Source organism: Peromyscus leucopus, chromosome 1 (genome assembly GCF_004664715.2).
Source record: "Peromyscus leucopus breed LL Stock chromosome 1, UCI_PerLeu_2.1, whole genome shotgun sequence".
Taxonomy (NCBI): domain Eukaryota; kingdom Metazoa; phylum Chordata; class Mammalia; order Rodentia; family Cricetidae; genus Peromyscus; species Peromyscus leucopus.
The window spans coordinates 34195063-34216971 of NC_051063.1; the positions used below are offsets into that span (position 1 = coordinate 34195063).

The 21909-nt window shown below is 38.1% G+C and overlaps 1 protein-coding gene across 5 annotated transcripts in view; it reads right to left on the reverse strand.

Moving 5' to 3' along the window:
* Nucleotides 1-21909, reverse strand: part of Add3 (adducin 3) — a 107492-nt gene that overhangs the window by 20823 nt on the left and 64760 nt on the right. For all 5 annotated transcript variants that reach the window (XM_028875051.2, XM_028875056.2, XM_028875052.2 and 2 more), the window contains exon 2: nucleotides 9813-10024. In XM_028875051.2, the coding sequence (XP_028730884.1) occupies nucleotides 9813-10007 (195 nt within the window). In that variant the 5' untranslated portion in view covers nucleotides 10008-10024. The remainder of the gene's footprint in view (nucleotides 1-9812; nucleotides 10025-21909) is intronic.

The following is a 21909-nucleotide window of genomic DNA, read 5'->3' on the forward strand; positions in this document are numbered from 1 at the left end:
TAATACATAAAACAACCACCTGAGCACAGACATCTCACATATAAACACTTTCTCCCAAACCTCTTCTGAGGGTTGTTCCTATGCTGTTTACAATTAAATATGAAATATAAAATAATAAGACACTAGAAAAAGTAAGAAGCTCTTAAGGGAGAAAAAATTAGGCATCCTTAATCTCAAAGAAAATGAGATATAATATCTACAGTAGACAGGCACAGATAAAACAACTGTTATTAATATTTAACTTGAGCACCAGGTATAAACCAATGCCAATGAATATTTCTTAATTTAAAGCTTTGTCAGATAAGTTAATTTAGTTCCTGTTTGAATGTGGTATCCCTCTGGATGCAGAAATATGACACACACACACACACACACACACACACACACACACACACACACACACACACACACGCATGCATGTTGGTTTTCGAGACAGGGTCTCTCTGTATAGCTTTGGCTGTCCTGGAACTTACTCTGTAGACCAGGCTGGTCCTGAACTCAGAGATCTACCTGCCTCCCGAGTGCTGGGATTAAAGGCCTTTTGCACTACCACTGCCTGGCAAAAAAGTATTTTAAAACTTAGGAAATTTATGATTTCCACAGCAGTTCCTTTGAAGTCAGTTCTATAAATGATAATTTAAACTAATAGGAACTATGCGCTAAGTGTTCCTCTTCTACAATACTATCAGAGAAATTACAAATTTTTCTCACTTGGGGTTCTGTATATTCCTATTCTGTATCTTTTCATTGGGAGTGGTGGTGGCAGAAATCATGTATATGTAAGTCAAATCCTGAGTACTACAAAGAACAACTTTATTCTTGTCACTCTGGGGAGCAGGTTACTGGGATTATGATTAGAGCCTCACACATGCTAGGTGAACAGTCTACTGAACTACTTTCTCAGTCATTCCAGTGACTTGAGCTGTTAATATGACTCATCATCTCAAATGTCTCTAATCCTTCAAATTAGCTAAAAAGTTGGTCTTGTCTTTCCAGCACATCCAATCCATTTTAAATTTGTTAGTTTTATCATTTATCCTCTTGCTCATGTACGTTTCACTCACTTTAAACATAAAAGTTGATAACTCACTCAAAACCTGCTCTTCTTTTTGAGACTACTACATGTACAGTAGGAAGCCCAGTAAGAAATGAAATTCAATTTTCCTCCTTTCACTTCAGTGGGAGAAGGCAGATAATGACACCTTGGAGAAATGTCCCTTAGAAAGATCAGTCTCTTTTAGACAATGGGAGTCACATTCTTCATAAATGCAAATAAAAAAAGTGAAATAGGACTGAGATGTAATAATGCCTAAAGAATGAATAATAGCATAGGATTCCATGATGGCCAGGAGAAATGTGGGTGCAAGCATATAAAATAGGGGTGACATGTTAGGACAAGGCCTGACTATATGCTGTTCTTAGAACAGCAGTTAAGAGGACTCCACAATCATGACCTGAACAAGCTGAGTCATCATGAGATAGAACTCAGTCCAGAAAGAGGGTCACCCTTCCTGCTGTACCATGGGGGCCATACCAGGAAGAATGTCATCCTTCCTGCTATTTATTTGGGCCACATCAGGATCTGGGTTCAAAGTAAACCCGCAGCAGTTCTGCTTTTCAGTGGAAAACTATCTTTGAGCTCTATCAGCACGTGGCAAAGTATGCAGTAGAAATGTGCAGACTCTCCACTTACCCACACACAGGCATGCACATTCAGTGGATACAGAAGTCATGGATGAGACTTCTGGATGGTATAAGCTTTAGAGTTCTTGGGATGATTCAGGGAAAATACAAAAGCCAAAAGGAAGAAGCTATACTTTCTGTTAATAAGGTAGGTGGATATTTGCATTATTAATTAAAAAACTGCTAACAATGACCATATTAGAATTCTGAGTCCATGAAACAGTTTGCTTTTTTCCATTATAGATTGAAGGCTTGTTAAATATAAATCATCAGTACAATTATAAAAATGTAAAAACACATAATTGCATTTAAATATATGACTGAAACCAGATCAACCATACCATAAAAATCCTCTAAGACATACTACATAAGACATGCCATCCAAGACCCTGTGGATAAAATATATGTGAGCTGTGTCTAAGATGAATTGACACCCTTATAAAGATGAATAAAGTAAGTATTTTACCATGCTAATAGCTGAAAAAAAAAAGCATCCCCAGATATCCTCATTTACCTTTATAGAACTATAGAAAAAACTTGGACACATAGTAATAGTTCAATCTGTTCTTGTAAAACTGTATCTTCCCTTTAAAATAAAGCCATTTAAGCATTCCTCAGCTTAAAGCAGCTATAATTAATATTCTCTGATTCAGTTAAAAAATATTATGTATGATGTATATCATTCTATTCTATACATCAGCTGTAAGAAGGGAACACACTCTATTTTATTTAGTGTCCTTGGCCTTATATTCTCCCAGGAAGCCTTTAAGGTAGCTTCCAATAGATTAAAATGAACAAAAATAAAATAATTTAAACATAGGCAAAGAAAGTCAAGCTAACGAGAAAAATAAACCCAATGAGGTCGGTAAGAACCAGGAATGAGGTTAAGTATATTAAGTATATATACTATTAAGTATACACCATAAAGTTGCACATATTTGCTAGAAATGGATTAAAGTTTATCTCCTCTCCCAAGGGACGCACATGAATCAGGAACACCTGTTCAGTGTACTAATACAACAGTTTCAAGATTAATGAGCAACTTGCTGTGCAAGAGAGCTACAGGTATTTGTTAATTGCTCAAAAATTTCTGCTAAGTGAGATAATACATCGTCACAAGGTTACCCTAAGTCACACAGGTTGTAAATGTCAGGGGTAAGGACACCAACAAAGCTTTTTTGTTGGTAAAAGTGTTCTCACTTTGGTGGTGGTGCATACCTTTAATCCCAGCACTTGGGAAGCAGGCAGGCAGATCTCTGAGTTCAAAACCAAAAACCAAAACAAAAGTTCTCACTTTTATAGAACCCACAATATAGTAAGCAGCACCCTAAAGCTTTGGATTATCTGTGGTGTCATGGGAGGGTGTAAAAGCCCTTCTTAAGTCAAAGATGACTGTGCCCTGTAAGTCTAAATGGCTTCTATGTATTATAAAGAAAGCTATTTTCAATGTAAATAAACATATCCTAGCCTTTTCATATAGTTGACAATACATCAAGATAACTCTTTTACAGCTAAAGATTTAAATTTTTGTCACATATATTCACAACTCAGTTTTTGTTCTGTATGTTTTTGGAAGGTTATTCAGATAATTACTTAGGCCATAAAACAGCATTAACTATAACAATTACTACCAATATAAACTTTCAGTTGAGAAAACTATCATTAAATTTATCAACTTTCAAATATTGAAAAAGCCAGGCACAGTGATTTACAATTCAAGCACTTAAAAGGCTGAGGCAGGGGGATGTTGACTTTGAGAACAACTTGGGCTACATACTGAATTCCAGGCCAGTCAGCTTGGGTAACATAGTAAGACCCTATATTACAACAAAGAAACCAATAAAAGCACTTTGTCTTTAAGATGAATTATTAACCACAGTCTTACAACAATCAAATGTCAATAAAGCAATTCTTTGTAGTTGATTGATATGAACATATGAAAAATTCCTAAAGTATGCAATGATTTGCTCAAGGCTGCATAGCTAATAAGTAAAGGGAATAAAAATCTAAAGCTAGAGTTTTCACTTGGGCAGAGGATCTTTTCCTAATTTTATCATAGCTGGGGTGTACCTCTGAAACCAAATATAAAGCAGCAAGTATGCTGGAACCAGAATGTTGAGTGAGCCCCCCTACCTGCAGTGGAGCAGGTAGGTTCGATGTGGACAAAACAAATGAGGTTATTTAGTGGATTATGGCAATCCTGGAGTACTAGGCTAAATGTCTGCCTCTGTGCAGCAAGAATTCATCAAAACACAATGAGACAGTAGCTTATAAGCAGGCATCAAGGTAATGCCCTGGCTTCTAAAGGGAGATAGCTAACTATTATGTAAACATACACAAAAACCCACAGTATAAACTGTATCGTCCTCCTCAGAGGAGCATTAACAAAGGAGGAAATGGAGATTGTGACATTCTACAAACAGTACAATTAAGCCAGAATGCTATCAGAGTGACAGAATCTTTAAGGCCTTCAAAGATCAGACTATCATCTAAGACATCATGACGATAATCTTCAAAGGATTGCCACAAAAGTACCATGTGCTTTAATTTAGCAATTTATGTATACAATTTCCAAAAAAAACTGTTGTGTGGTATTTTGATCCCATTCTGACAATAAAGCTTGCTTTGAGTGAGAAAGCAGAGCTAGCCACTAGCTGACCAAAATTAACCATAGAGGTTTTGGAGGAGTGTGGACAGATAGGAGGCAGTAGTAGCAGTAAGGCAGGGCTGAGAGAGGATCTCAGCCCTTTTGTTTGGAGGAACAGAAGATAGGAGGTCACTGGTGGTTTCTCAGCTTCTCTGACCATTCAGGTTCTTACCCCAATATCTGACTCCTGATTTTTTATTGATATTGAATTATTGATTATTGAATAATTAGATAAATGCTTCACAAAACACTTACCTATGGTGATATTTTATTTGTGCTGAAATGTGACTTTATTTGTATGTCAATAAATAAACTTTCCTGGGGATCAGAGCTAAGAGCAAGCCATTTAGCAGAAGTCCAGTGGTGGTGGCACACGCCCTTAATCCAATCACATTGCAGGCAGAGTCTGTGTGTTTTAGGATACAGCCAAGCCTGGTGACACACGCCTTTAATCTCAGTACCAACCATAGAGATCTGGAGGTCTGTATAGACAGGCAGTGACAAGGAAGTCATGTGGTTGGGTTTTGAGCCAATGAGAAGGCAGAACAGAAAGGCAATAAAAAGAGAGGGCACAGGAAGAAGGTCTCTCTCTCTCAGAGGAAGGACGGCAACGAGTGGTAAGATAAGATGGTCTTAGCTCTTGGCTACTGCTCGATCTCTGGTCTTTTAACTCTTTATTTGGCTGTGTTTCTTATTTAATAAGACTGTTTAGAATTACATCAACACTTACCCACAGTGTACTAGGCACAGTTATACACCTTAGTTGCTTCATTTTTATTTTCACAGCAAATGCGTAGTTCCCTTGTTTACCAATGAAGAAACTGGTGTGCAAGCTAAGTGAGTTTCCTAATAAATGATGATTGAGGTAAAATTTGAACACCAATACAAAACAAGCATTGTACACAAATGTATTGTGTGTTACATTTAAAATGAAAGATTTAAACTGGAAGTAATGAGAAAATATGTTGGCTCTTTGGGACTTCAGGAGCTGCACAATCAATGGCCTTATAATTTTCCTGGTTTTATCTGCCTGAGGCCCTGGTAACCGAATGCCCTGGTCCAGCCCTCAGCATCCTCTCGTCACAACATGCATTTCTGTCTGCCTGCTCATTCTACTCAGTCAAATGGAAGTGCTGGCTTCCACTGCTCTTCTTTCCTCAGGAATTCTTTCCCTTTAACTAACATTTGTCTTAAATGCAACCTCCTTCTTGGAGTCCCTTCTAAACACCCTAGTTAGGAGGAATCTCAGTCTTTCATCTCTTTTATGACCCATTCTGAACTCTTTACATTTCCTTCCATCACGTTCAGGGTGCCTGTCTTACATCTGTACTGCTAACCTATTCTTCCTATGCTACCACACCATGAGAGTTCATGATTAGGGCAGTGTGCCTTTCATTTTTCTAGATGCTCTGTGTCTAGTTTATCTCAGTTACCAAAATAAATTTTCTTTTCCTTTTCCTAGATAAACGTGAAGAATCTTGACTTGAGTAAAGGATGGCAAAGATTCATTTCATGGGTTATTACTTAGAAACAGTCTTGTCAGTCTGTCACTTGAATGGAGGATTCATTTCTCCTGTGGAACAACTGCACAAAACTGTCATCTATTAGGATAAATTCGTTTTTAAAAATAAGATTTTAACTTCATTGGATGCTTTACATCTTTAAGCATCAGAGTTAAGAGTCAGAGGTTGGAGAGGATTTAGGTCAAACAGTGTCTTCTGGACTCATAGCAGCTGAGGGTGCCTGCACAAGATCAAGTCAGTCAACATTCCAGCATGGAGGGAAAGAGGCTTACAAGCTCCCATCACTAGCTAAGAAGCAACTGACAGCTGATGGTTCCTACGGGAGGGAAGTCTGCTTTCTTTGAGAGTATGGCCCTTGGTAGGTTGACTGTGTACCAGTGGATGGGCCCTACACTGACATGTATACAGGCAGCACCAATTGGACTTGATGTGTTACATAAAAAAAGAGGTTATGAAATTGGAAAGGGGTAGTGGATGGGGGTTGGATACAGAAAGAGTTAGGGTGAGGTGTGTGGGGCAATTGTGAAGTTCTCAGAGAATTAATAAAATGTTCAAACAACAACAACAACAGGTGTGGTGGCACATGCTTATAACCCTATTGCAGGGGAAGTGGAGACAGGAGATCTCTGGGGTTTGCTGGCTAGCCAGCTTTGCCTACTTGGCCAGTTCCAGGTCAGTAAGAAACATCCCCACCCACACAAACCTGCCTGCCAAAAAAAGTGGGCAGTGAACAACATCTGAAACTGTCTCTGGCTTCTGTACACATGTGCACATGCTACACACACAAGAGCACCTGCACACTTACCCAAACACATAGATACTAAAAGAAGAGCAACTTGGGAAAACAAACTGACCTGATGCAACTATTTTAGCTAATGCTACAAACAATAAACTACACATGCAGATTTACCATTAATATCTACCTTAGGAGACTTAGGTAACAGAATCCTGGTTAATGTTAAAGACATTAAATGAACTCTAAGTATCCACTTCTGGATATTGTACACCTCATAATTTCTAGAGAGGAAAACTGGGTGTGTATGTCCGGGGGAGGGGGATCACAGACTTGCTCCCAGGGTACCCTACAATTATGTTATGAGATCTCCCCTAAAGCAGGATTAGGAGCATAATAATTTCCTTAGAATTTTTCCATTAAGAAATGTATTCATCTGGAAATAGATATCACTGGTCCTGTTGAGGAGAAAAAACAAATCAAACTTCCTTCTGGATGGTCTTCCCATACCATGACTTAATATGAAAGCAAGGTTAGAATAATAAATTTTCTTCAAGTTGGTATATAAATAAAGTTTATAAAGAATCTTAAGCTTCCTAAGTGACCAAAAAGAACATGGTGATTCTGACCAATTACTCTCATCAGGTTATATGCCATTAACACTTAGGCCTTAATTACAAATCATATACTAAATGTAAATGCTTTTGAAGTTTCTTCTATGTTAGAAATAAGCTTACATACCACAAAATATTTCTTTGTTATTTTAAAATACTATTTATGTCAGGTGTTTGAGCTACATGACCTATACTTTTCCTGTTTTACCGATTATAGCATTCATGTGCTAACCAGTCCAAATTGCTTCCTATGGTGGCAAGGCCTAAGGTGATCAAGGACTGTTGCCCATATTAAGCAGTCAGTTTGAGCTGTTGGATGATATTCAAATGTTTATTACTCAAAGCCCACTTGACTATTCACATATCTATCTACCCATGCATTCAGAATTTATTAAACACCTACAGAGTTCAAGGTGTTCTCTGCTAGATTGTCCATTTATATGCTTTTTTAACTTGGATGAAGTACCACTTAAGACCCAACAGTCCATCCTGGACATTCACTTCATTTTTGATAAAAGGTGATATATTATTATCTAGGGTCTCCACAGACATTATATATGAGGAGTATATTAGTCAAGGAGAACTTATGGCTCAAGATTTATTATTTTTAATCTTTAATTAAATGTATCTGTATGTAGAAATCTGCAAGTGCTCGTGGAGGCTAGAGGCATTAGGTCTTCCTGAAGCTGGAGTTACAGGCACTTGTGAGCTGCCTAATGCAGATGCTAAGAATCAAATTCCGATCCTCTGTCAGAGAAGCAAGTGCTCTTAATTGCTGAGCCATGTCTCCAGCCCTACATTGAAAAAACCATGATCTAAACTAGTTTATGCACTAACATTTGCTTTCCAGAATGAAATTCTTTATTACTAGTGTGCATGCACATGAGTATGTGTATGTGTGTACAGGTAGATGCAAGTTATTGTGCACACATGAAGTCTAAGGACAACCTCCAGGAGTTGGTTCCCTCCTTCCACCATAGGTTCTCGGGATCCAATTCAGGCCATCAGGTTTGTGCAGCAAGTGCTTTTACCCACTAAACCATCTTCCTGGCCCTGACTTCTAGTGTGGAATATTCCTTTACACTATGTGAATATATGTCACTGTGATTGGTTTAATAAAGAAACAGACTGGCCAATAGCTGGACAGGATAAGGTACAGGGAGAGCCAAACAGAGAATGCTGGGAAGAAGGAAGGAGTCATAGGAGTCAAGGGAGAAACAGAAAGAAGCAAGATGAAAATCCAGTGTTGAAAGAAGGTTCTGCCACATGGCAGAGGGTAGATAAGATATATGGGTTAATTTAAATGTTAGATGGTAACAAGCCTGAACTATTGGCTGACCATTTATAATTAATATTAAGTCTCTGTGTGGTTACTTGGGAGCGAATTGTGGGACAGAAACTTCCACCTACACTCTAGCATTAAAAAACAAAAAATCAAATATGAAAAGTAGTATGAAATTCCCAGAAAGAAATATTTCTTTTCTTGAAAATAAAAACATGACAAAATTTGACCTTGATTTCATTGAAATATTAACTTTTTTTTAAAGGATCAATCACTTACAGTATAAATTACAATAATCATTTGGATAGAGTAGACGACTCTACTTCTTATGCTTGAGTACAGCAAGGCACTGAGCATGTACTCCACCATCATCATCTCTCTGGTTGGTCTCTGCTCCATTTGAAAGGGTTCTTTCAAACTGGCACTATACTTAGAAAATCCATCAAAGCTTGCACTGTTTTGTAACTTGTCTTTTGATGCTTTCATCAAGGCCACTGGTACAGGAAAATCACTCAGAATGGAATTCCCCTTTGGCTCTGGACTCTACTCCTATGATTAAATTCACAAGGGCACATAACAAAATGACTTACCAGGCCACGTCAGGCAGCTGGATAGCCAGTGATTATTTTAGCAGCTAAACTGGAAACCTAATATAATCCTAACCTAGATACCATGTGCTTATTTGTGCTAACTCTGCTTTGAGAGTCCTACCATCTTCATTATGCATAAATCCATTTTGTTTCTCAAATGGAAGAATTCTATCATTTCCCATCATTTTACTCGACCTGTGCAGTCCACTAAAGCATTGGAAGAAACTTAACAAATCACTTGAACACAATTTAAGTCAACTGCTGTATTGACAAAATTTTCAGCTTCAGTTAAATTTATAATTCACTTTTAGCCTAGTTAGTGTGGAATGTGTTTACATATTAATAGTAGGCTACCAAAGCATAGAACTTCACAAAATCCTGAAGTTTTTCTATTCTGCTATGAGTGTGAAGGTGAGGTATCTAAAGGAACACAAAAACATGCACATGAATATACCTAGCACGTTCCCGTGACTTGAGTGTATTCGCCTCTCTGCTCAGATAATGTCTTGATTGGGTATCTGCAAACATTCAATAGAACTATCTGTCCATCTTTAGGAGCAATTATACCCAGAAAACGCACAAAGACAATGTACAGAACTGATTAACTCTTCTGCACACACATTTATAAATGAGTCCATTCTTCCTTTAAGCAAAAGTTCACTCTTTCTTCACCTCTCCTCTCATTACATTATATCATGGGCTCCAAAGAGGAAGAAAGACTTAGAATAATTTTAACTCACAGGACTCTGTAGGATTTGAGTAACTCGCTTCCTCTGCTCCATCATATTGAAGTCTTGCCGTAGATCAGGAGACATGTTCCTCTCTCGAAGGTATTCTGGATCACTTTCATTGATTCGGTCAAAATACCTCTCTTTGTGAGGCATGCTGGGGAGGGGAGGAGTAGTGATCACAGATTGGCTGGTGTCTGAACTCATGTTTCAAGTCTTGTTCTCTACATAATAAACACAAAGACAGGAGAGCATTTCTTACGACACCTTATTAACACTTTACAGGAGCCAAGTAGAACTTTAAAACTTTTGGAACATTTAAACTTTCTTTAAAAAGTAGCTTCAGGGGCTAGAGAGAGAGTTCAGTGGTTAAGATCACTGGCTACTCTTATAAAGAACTCAGGTTCAATTCCCAACACCCATATGATAGTTAACAATGGTCTGTGACTTCAGTCCCAAAGGATTCAACACCTTCTTCTGGTTTCCGCAGCTAGGCACATACATGGTGCACACATGCAGGCAAACACCCATACATTTTAAAAAATAAATAAATAAAAAGTAGCTTCATGGAGGAAGGTTGCTTGATGGGAGGCCCAGTGGTAGAGAGAACTATCCTAGTGCACTCATGGCCCTGGGTTTGATTACCAGCACTTAAAAAAATTTAGGAAGGCAACTTCTCCACAAATACTAGAAAGACTTTTTACGTAAATAAAAACTATTTATTTAGAAAATATTTCTTAACAACAACAACCAATACAACTAAACTGCATCTGAATAAAAGTGCATGGATCCTGTTAACAGTACCTGGAATACAGTACCACAAATACTTCTCATGCAGACTCAAGGAGTTATAGAATGTAACATGGTTACATGTGTTATATATTTCCTGTGTCCTGGTCTGCTGGCGGTTTGGACAAATCTCTCCAAACACACAGAGGCTTATGTTAATTATACCTGCATGGCCATGGCTCAAGCCTTTTGCTAGCTAGCTCTTATATCTTAAATTAGCCCATAACTACTAATCTATGTATTGCCACATGTTCTGTGGCTTTACCTGCGTCCCATTACATGTTGCTCCTTGGGCGGCTCACTGGCGTCCCTCTCTGCCTTCTTCCTGTCTCTCTTTGAATTTCCCACCTGCCTCTATGCTGCCTTGCCATAGACCAAATGGCTTTATTTATCAACCAATCAGAGCAATACATATTCCCAGCATACAGAAAGTTTAACCAATACACCTAAACTGTATCTGAATAAATGTGCATGGATCCTGTTAACAGTACCTAGAATACAGTATCACAAATACTCATGCAGATTCAAGGAGTTGTGGAATGTAAAATGGTTACATAACAGTTTTCCTAAGCTACACACAGTTAAAATACAAAACTCCCTGGGACATGGAATGAAATGCAGCATTAGAGGGAATAGGCATTTAGTAGTTAGTATTCAGATCTTAGTACCAGTTAGGAGACACACCAAAAGATATAGCAGGGGAAATACTAACTCAAGCATGCACTTGATAGAAACTTGCTTTGTGGTCAGAGCAGTTTAAATATGACCACTCTCTATAAGATCTCTCTCATAGCTAAATGTTGTTGAAATGGTCTAGGAATTTCAGCTGATTACTAGCCTAAAAAATTTTAAAATAAATTCTGAAAGTTTCCATCTATGTGCTCTTTCCAACCAAAAAAGCAGCCTACTACAGAGACTGGACTATGGATAGATTTTTACGCATCAGTCACTGGGCCAAGGAATGCACATAGACTGACTTATTTACTATTCATAATTTTGTGTAAATACATCACCTTCACATTACAGATGAGGAAATGAAGTAAAAAAAGCTACCAATTGACGGGGATGACTGATGGGAATTTGTGGCTAGGTCTGTTGAAGCCTGCAGCCCATGATCCTAATCAACGAGTTTGGCAGGTAGGTTCTTTTTCAATGTCAGTTCATTATCAGTGTTGGAAAGCCTGAACCTCCACCCAAAACAAACAAACAAACAAACAAACAAACAAACAAACACACTGCCCTCTCTTGAAAGGAACTTGTTCATCAGTCATCTCTGGCTCCCATGCCTCCCAAGAAAGGGATACCTTAGTGGTGGAGTATCCACTCAGCTCCAAACAATTTACTGAAAGCATAATACTTCTAATTCCAGGTAATATCTGATAAGTTTTAGCTACATGGTACTTTCTCTTTAAAACTGAGCACACCTTTTAAAAATGCATATCCATCCAGGCATGCTTTTAGTACTTACGAGTAATATACACCTGTACTTAAAAACAGTATAAACTAGTGTAAACCAGCGTGCAAAACAGTATCATATTCTTTGAGGAGAGCTCTGTCAGCTGAAAAAATATACTTTTTAAACATAAACTGTAAAGACTTCTGGCAGTTATCACTGTAAACCTGTCAGCCCTCTGGGTTTTCTTTCCTCTGCTGTAGTCTCTGGCTAACAGATTAGAAATAAGACACTAGGAGTGGAGCCAGTGAAATGACTCAGTAGGTGAAGACACCTGCTGCCAAGGCTGACAACCTGAGCTTGAAGAAAGAACCGACTCCTGAAATTCGACCTCTGATATCCACACATGCATGCAAATAAATGAGTGTAATACAATTTTAAGAAGGTATTGAGGGAATGGAAATCTAGCTTAGTGGTAGAGCACTTGCCTAGTAGCACAAGGCTCTGGAGTTGATTCTCAGCTCTGGGTATTGGGGTGGGGAGAGCTGAGGAGAAGACACTGAGAATACACAAAACTTTTAATAAGTCTTATGCCAAGAATCTGTAGAGTAACAATCCAGCATGAGTGTTGACAGACTAGGACAAGACACAAATAGATGTGGTATGCTAGAATGGTGGCTTGAAAAATAGTAATTCACAATAAGAAAAACATTTTTTTATTGTAGTCACATAAAACATTAGGATATATAATGAAATGAATTAATGATGTGATACTTTGATGGTAATCCTGATATTTTAATGTCTTTTTCTCTGCCCCTTTTTAATGAAATGCTAATGATACTGATTACTGATTTATTAGTGGGTTGTACCATATGGTTTCAAGGTGCTACTCTAGAAATTCTAAGTTACAGTCAATTAAAAAACCAAAAAGAAAGATGCATGGTGTGTGTGTGTGGTACGACATACAGAGAATGAGTGTGAGACAGAAGAGAAAGGTGTGATGCCTTGATTTTTTTTTTCATGTATATGTGTGTATGGTTAGGTCCATGCGAGCACGAGTGTGTGTGTGTGTGTGTGATATGCCATATACAGGTGTGCATGGGAGGTCAGAGGTTGACATCAGATGCATTCTGTGATTGGATCACTGGGGCTTGCTGGCTGCCAGTCCAGCTCCAGGTTCAGTAACAGACCGTGCTCCGGCTGGGCAGTGGTAGCACACATCTTTAATACCAGAACAGGCAGAGGCAAGCGGATCTCTGAGTTCTAGGCCAATCTGGTCTACAGAATGAGTTCCAAGACAGCCAGAGCTACATAGAGAGACCCCATCTTAGAAGGGGAGGTGGGGACTCTGCCTGAAAAGAATAAGGCAGACAGTGAAAGAACAAGGTCATTCAATGTCTTTCTCCTTCATACACATAGGTGCACATATCCACACACATACATCCACAGATGTCACACATGCACAATCTCCAGTTCACAAAACAAACACACACAAAAAAATGAAGTACTGGCATTTTATAACAGGTTGGATCATGAAACACCATGAAAAGTGAAAGAAGCCAGTTACCACAGACCACACATTTACATGAAATGTCCAAACAGGCAGGCCTGTAGAGGAAGAATCTGGATTACTGGATGTTTAAGGCTGGGAGAAAATAAGGGGTAGTTTCTAGTGAGATTGCTTCTAAAGAATGATGAAAATGTCTTAAAATTATGACTATAATTGTACAATTCTGTGACTAACCAGGCTGGGGTTTAACTCAGCTGGCAGTGTTTGCCTAGAATACATGAAGCCATGGGTTTGATCTCCAGCAACATATAAACCAAGTGTGGTGGTACAAGCCTGTAATCCTAGGACTTGGGATGTGGAGGCAGGAGGATCAAAAATTTAAGGTCATCCTTGACTACCAAGCAAGTTCCAGGTTAGGGTGGACTACTTGAGACCCTGCTTTAAAACAACAACAACAAAGAAACAAATCATATACTTTAACTAGGAAAAGCATATGATGTGTGATTTATGTCCCTATTAAGATTATTACCACTGGGAGGTGGTGGCACATGCCTTTAATCCCAGCACTCGGGAAGTAGAGCCAGGCTGATCTCTGTGAGTTCGAGGCCAGCCTGGTCTACAAAGCGAGATCCAGGACAGACACCAAAACTACACAGAGAAATCCTGTATCAAAGAACCAAAAGAAAAAAAAAAAAAAGATTATGACCTTAAAATTCTCACTAGAGAAGCCCCTGACCATCTTGCAAATTTGGAGTGAGGACTGTCCTGTATGCAGGGCGCTGAGCTGCATTTGTAACTCTTTCTAACTAACCTGCTCATAGTACTGTAAGTTTATGGGTACTATGAGTTTATAGCTCATGTAGGCTATAAACAATTCAAACAGAAAGACTACTCATAAAAAGTCTTTCAAAACTTCAAATTCTTGGTAGTTTTAACTGTTTTCCAATAAGGATAGATGCTGTGCTTTCAAGTCTCAGCCTACTGTCCCACACTTGGAATAATAATCAAACATGTCAAGACTTCAAAACACCACTTGATTAAGAAACAAGCACTGTTTATTGTGTTAGCTTTTCTGACCATAATTATGGAATGGTGAGGACATTTAAAGCTCTAGAAAACAACTTAGACCCTGTACAAACTGTGATAAACCATATCCTTAACCACTGAAGTTTTATTTAAGCTCAGAAAGACATAAGTTGCTTTTATCCGCTAGCCACAGTTTTATATACAACTGACACAAAAAATGATCAAGACATGTAGCTGAAAAAAATGAAACAAACTGGCACCAGACAATGAAGACGGCACTTTCTATGGCCTCCTAAGAGGAAGATTTAATTATCCCACAACACACTACATTGATAAAGATATATAGGAGGATATAGAGATGATAAGATAAAAGAGTAGATTAATGAACCTACTTTTTTTTTTTTTTTTTTTTTTTTTTTTTCCGACACAGGGTTTCTCTGTGTAGCTTTGCGCCTTTCCTGGAGCTCACTTGGTAGCCCAGGCTGGCCTCGAACTCACAGAGATCCGCCTGCCTCTGCCTCCCGAGTGCTGGGATTAAAGGCGTGTGCCACCATGCCCGGCTAATGAACCTACTTTTAAAGAACAACTTGTTTAAAATGGTTTACACTGGTATAGATTTTAGTTTATGTTTAAAATGTTTTACATTGGTATAAATTTTAGTTTATTGATACAAACTTGAAGTTAATTTTGTTATACTGTATATATTTCTATTCTTGTTTGAGGTATTATGTTTATGTAACTCATTTAAAATTGTAATGGATAATTAAAAAATAGATTAATAATTAGTCATCTATGATAATCATATTTGTAGCCATGTTAGTTAAGTCTTCTAGGTATACATAGATATATTTCAGATAGATAGGTAATCTTCAAACACTTCATAGACCTAGAGAATATGGCATTTAAATAACTTAGAATTCTGTTGACGTGAGACACAATTGCTCCTGGCTGCACCAATTTGATCCCGAGAGAATGTTGGGCTTCTAAGACATTTCCATTTGAAAGTTTGTTTTCTTGGCACAAAATGGCCTACTGGGCAAAGATTGATGGTTGACAGTACAAATGCAATGCTGTCCTTTCTGGACAAGCGGGACACAAGGAAAGCGACCACTGTACTCTGCCAAGACAGAGTAAGATGGTCTTTCAGAATTCCTGCTTCTGAAAATGGTCTGTCAGATACTCTAGGCCTGTAGCCAATTTGAATGCACCAACAATGCTGAGAAACATTAGGTGACTGTCCAGGCTGCCAGCTGTCTTGGTCTACTCTTGCAAGATTCCTGAAAGTTGCTTGCATCCATCTACCATTTCTCAGGTACCATTATGTTCCTTCTCAGGTCTTTGATGGGATTGAAGACTAGCAGTTATAGTTAGAACTTAGTATATATAATATCTTAGATAGAACATATTAAGTATTAGATTCAGGTTCTTTAGGATAGGACACCTTTGAATGATCTTTATAACATGCCATTTACCTATGCTCTATACGTCTCTGGATTTTAGTATGTATTTCTTGCTTGATGTTGTTTGCATTGGTTGTAGTTACATCTTATCTAGGTCATTATCCCTCATTATTCCTGGACAATATTTGGTAATCATTCCTTTGTATATAGTCTTGTATTAGTTTAGAACCTTCTTATTTAGACAAAAAGGGGGAGATGTAGTGGGTAGCCATTCCAGCTTGGATCTGGAAGTTCCAACCCCATTGAGACTCTGGCAACTGTCACGCCTATGAGGCGGGGCCAGGGGAGGCGCCTGGAGACCCGAGAGCTGGATGGGCCAGCTCTCTCTGTGTGCTCTCTCTGTGCCGGGACGCTGAATGGTGGAGGTTGACTGTGCAGAGTTCCAGAGAACACCGCTGGACTGCGATACACCTTCCCCAGACCCTGCGACCTACCTATCAGTTAATTTGTGAGTTACGCCATTAAATAAATATCCTTTTAACTATGTGGAGTGGCCAAAATAATTTCACCAATACTACATCTCATTGCTACAATGGCTATTGATACTATGCCAGTTCTCTTGGACTATGTTGGATTTAAAGACCACATTTTGCAGATGAGACCAAATTATATATTCTTTAAGGTGGTGATTTTTCTTTTTAAAGTACAATGCTCAAGGTATCATATACTGGTACAAAATCATAGCAATGGCATTTATTAGTGTTACATGTTATTTTCAGATTATTCCACAGTCTAAATTTACTTCTTCAATGAAATTTAAGTGAATAGGCCCATCACACCATACTTGTTTATACTCAATAAATGCCACTGTCATACAAATAATGCTAAAGAGCTAAAGTCCAGTGGTTTATGAATGACCTTATTGGTCTATCAATTTAGTATGTACAGATAGATGCAGGAGTGAGATAATCATATAATGGTTTCATTGAAGTACTGAAGGAACATGTTTTTCCTGAAGTGCTAAGTTATTATAGATATAGAAATATCCATTAACATTTTATTAATATTATACCCTTTCACTTAGTCTTTAAACACTTGGAAGCAAAAGAGAATTAGCCCAAATTTGTTTTTCTCCAGATTGTTTATCAATGAAGAGGTATTAATAATGAGATGTACTTAAATACACACATTTAGCATGAGCATGCTCAATGCTCCTGGAACAGGCCTCTCCCACCACCCACTTCCTCATGACCTTTCATCTTATATACTTGCTCTTTTTCCCCAGTAGTGCTGAATAAAATAAGTGAATAAGCTTCCTAATAGTATTAGGAGATGGTCAAACTAGAAAGTGTAATGTAGGCAACAATAAATGGCATCATAAAACACTGCAGTATATTCCACACAATTCTGAATTCTAAGCCAAAAAAGAAAAGTATGCAGGGTAAGGGCCTTTAGCTGAAAGGTACAGAAGACCACACAAGCACTGCTCAATATTTTGGAAGTTGTAGCTGTTAATCTTACAGATAACTGCTATGTATCATTTATAGGCTATCAGCCAAACATGCACATTTCCATTTTATCTCTAAAACTAAGCAAGCTGGAAAGCTTGAGGGTTTTATCATGAAATGAGCTTGGAAAAGATTATATTGCAATCTAACGAGTACAATATACCAAACGAATGGGGGTGTGACCGACATTAAGAAAGCCAGATAGGTGATACATTCCTAAAGCTCAGGAGATAAAGGAAGGAAGATGGGGAGTTTAAGGCCAGTGGAGTTAACACTGACTCAAGAACAACAACAAAGAAATGAAGGAAAAAAATCGGCTTATAATGGGTAAGGTATGGAGTCTGGCGTGGTGCTCATGCCTGTATCCCAGGACTAGATAGAGTTCAAGGCCAGCTTAGGTCACACAGTGAGTTCCATACAAGCCTGATCTATAGTGTGTGACTGTCAAATAAGTACAGGAGAAGAAAGTGGGGGGAGAGATAACATGGTAGAGGTGCTTGCCTACAAGCCTGACACCCTGATTCTAATCCTGGAATTCCATAGTGTCAGGAGAGAACCAACTCTCTAGAGTTGTCCTCTGACCTAGACAGACAGACAGACAGACACACATACACACTGCATGTACACATACAATAAAAAATTTAAAACCACAAAAATCAAAGATGGGCACAAAATATAAACTTATGTATACATATACATGCAGAAACTCTAATCAGTAATTCATTTTGTAACCATACACTTTCAGATATTGTGTTCTACATAATCTCATTTATTTTGATGAGCAGTCTATATATATTTCTCTAGTCATCATTTGTTTTCAACATGGAGTATTTGGAAATGGTTGAGGGGAAAAAAAATAGACTTTTCCTTCCATGAGAAAGATGACTTGAGATTAGTTCTGTTACTGAGTTCCCTAGTATCAGTGACATTTTAAAATGTGAGATCCAGGAAATGATTCAGAATGTTGACAGCTCATGATAAATGAGGGGTTTATAAGGAAAAGAATCATTGAAGATTCAGGGTTTAGAGAAAGATTCATCACTCACAGTTTCTAGCAATACCTCAAATCTTTGGCTCACTACCTAGATACTCCTCCTGGGAATAAGGATCAACTCCCACATACTTCATGAACTTAAGTCTACTTAATTATTTATGCAGGACTAAGTTTCAAAAATCAAAACTCCTTGCTTTTGACATTTTCTTCATTTATGTTTGAAGTCAAATTCACTCTTAAGTATTACTGCAATAACCATACTCAGTATAAATTTTTTTAAACCAATATTAAAATACAAGCGATACAGAAAACTTCCCCAAACCCTCATTTTATATCTATCTATCTTCCTTCCTTCCTTCCTTCCTTCCTTCCTTCCTTCCTTCCTTCCTTTCTTTTTCTTTCTTTTTTTTCTTTTTGCTTTTTTGTGACAGGGTTTCTCTATGTAGCTCTGGCTGTCCTAGAGCTCTGTAGACCAGGCTGGCCTCGAACTCACAGAGATCCACCTGCCTCTGCTTCTCAAGTGCTGGGATTAAAGGTCAACACTACCAGCACCTGGCTTACATCTATTTCTTAAGATTAAAAAAAAAATTTGGGCCGGGTGGTGGTGGCGCATGCCTTTAATCCCAGCACTCGGGAGGCAAAGCCAGGCAGATCTCTGTGAGTTCGAGGCCAGACTGGGCAATAGAGTGAGTTCCAGGAAAGGTGCAAAGCTACAGAGAGAAACCCTGTCTCGGAAAAAAAACAAAAACAAAACAAAAACAAAAACAAAAAAAACAAAAAACAAAAAAACAAAAAACAAAAAACAAAACAAAACAAAACAAACTTATGTATACATATACATGCCGAAACTCTAATCAGTTATTCCTTTTGTAACCATACACTTTCAGATATTGTATTCTACATAATCTCATTTATTCTGATGAACAGTCTATATATATTTCTCTAGTCATCATTTGTTTTCAACATGGAATATTTGGAAATGGTTGAGGGGAAAAAATAGACTTTTCCTTCCATGAGAAAGATGAGAAGTTTTGGTTATTTGCTTTGTGATGATTTGGTTTTTTTTTTGTTTTGTTTTGTTTTGTGTTTTTTTGGACTTGAACTTTCAATCCTCTTGCCTCCAACTCCCAAATTCTGGGATTATAGGTATACCAAAAAAATTTTCAGTTCTATACAATCTGAAGAAATACAGTCCTACCAGGCACATTATTAAACACAAGTGGGGCTTGTAAAAGAAACTTTTACCCCAAAGTCTAGAGAACTGAGTTGTTACTATCCATTGTACTGCTGAGTTTCATTCCTAAGATGCTCTCTGTGATCAGTGGAGATAGGAGAGGACTGGATGGAGGAGGACAATAAGACAAAGGGCCTTACTTCAAGAAGTGGAGAAGAGGCTGGAGAAACAGTTCAGCAGGTAAGAGCATGCACTGTTCTTGCAGAGGACCTGAGTTCCATTCCCAGCACTACACTGGGCAGCTCACACTGCCTATTAATCCCAACTCCAGGAGATTTACTGCCTCTGGCCTCAGTAGGTACCTACAGTCAGAAATGCACATGCATGCATGTACACACATAATTAAAAATATTAAAAATAAGCTCAGTGGTGGCGGCGGCGGTGCACATCTTTAACCCTAGCACTTGGAGGCAGAGGTAGGTGGATCTTTCTGAGTTTGAGGCTAGCCTAGTCTAAAGAGTGAGTTCCAGGACAGCCAGGGCTACACAGAAAAAGCCTGTCTCAAAAAAACAAACAAACAAAACTAAATAAATAAATCTTTTTTAAAAAGTGGAGAAAATACACACAAAAAATTTAATGGGGACTTTGCTCTATTTTAGGTATTTCAGCTAGAGACTTTTGGCTTTCTCATAACTTATAAAACACAGCTGCTAAAGTCAACATATTTTTACTACAAAGGGGTCTGATTTGAACAAGACCTTCCAAGCCTTTATATTTGGGCTTGTAAGAGGGCCCACATAATCATAACTCGATCTGATTTCTTCTTGGAAATCTTAGTGCTGAGCCATAAAAGTGCAACTCATTAAGTGCAGGAAATGGTGCCTAGAAATTACAGTATTTTTTGATTATAACCTACCAAGACAGAAACCTGATGATGGTTTTTAAGTGAAGTCTACAAAAAGATATTCTCCATCACCCCAGAAATGTTATTTTTTTCCACAAAAGTAGTTTTTCAAATCTTTGTTTGCCAAAAGAATCATCCTTTAGGTCTCAAGGTGTTTTTTTTTTTTTTTTTTTTTTTTTACATTTTTATTTTATTATTTATTTGTGTGAGCACATTGGTGTGCCAAGGCACTCCTGTAGAGGGCAGAGAACAACCTCAGGAGTTGTTGCTCTCCTCCTACCCTTTGCTCTGGGGTCAAACTCAGGTTGATGGGTTTGTTTAGCGGGTGCTTTTATCTACTGGGCCATCTTGTCAGCCCTAAAGCTGAAGTTTGATATTCCATAGAGAACAGATTATTTCCAACTTAGGATGGTTTGACTCACATTTTTTTTTAACTTCATGATATTGTGAGAGCAATATATATTCAAAAGAAATGGTACTTCGAATTTTGATCTTTTTATAGGCCTAGCACAATATACAGTGGGATAGTCTCTTTTTTTCTCAAGTTAATTAAAATCTTTATTAATTAACTTCTGATATCAGAAAAATAAGACAATACTCATTAAACATGCAATATTGGTGCTTTGGCCACCCTATGTGATATTTCTCTCTTCTTAAAAAACTTCTTCCTTTGCTGGGCAGTAGTGGCGCATGCCTTTAATCCCAGCACTCGGGAGGCAGAGCCAGGTGGATCTCTGTGAGTTCGAGGCCAGCCTGGACTACCAAGTGAGTTCCAGGAAAGGCTCAAAGCTACACAGAGAAACCCTGTCTCGAAAAACCAAAAAAAAAAAAAAAAAAAAAAAAAAAGAAAAGAAAGAAAGAAAAGCTGTAAAAAAACTTCATTTTTTAATTGTATGTGTATGGGGCTTGCATGTATGTCTGTGTACCACATGCATGCAGCAGTGCCTGAGGTCAGCAGAAGGCATCAGATGTCCTGGGACTGAAATGATAGATATTATATAGATAGCTGTAAACTGCTAGGTGGGTGCTGGGAACCAAGAGCAGTAAGTGCTCTTAAGCACTGAGCCATTTCTCTGTCCAGGGTTATTTTCTCTTGCTACTGGGAGCCAGTAATCCATTGCTCTTAGTTACCCACTCAACTACAAACACAGTCAGTACTCTACAGTATACTAAGCTGCTCTGCTATTGTGTTTGCTAGGTAAGTTTATGAAATGCATTTTCAATTTATGAAGGCTTTATAGGAAGTAATCCAATCACAAGTTAAAGAGCATCTATACTGAGTTGGATTAACAACTGTCCCCAAGCTCCTTTATGTCCTGAGAACCTCTGAACATGACCTTATTTCTAGTAAGGAAATAAAAGATCTGGACAGAGGAGGCACATGCAGACAAAGGGCAGGTGATGAGAGGCA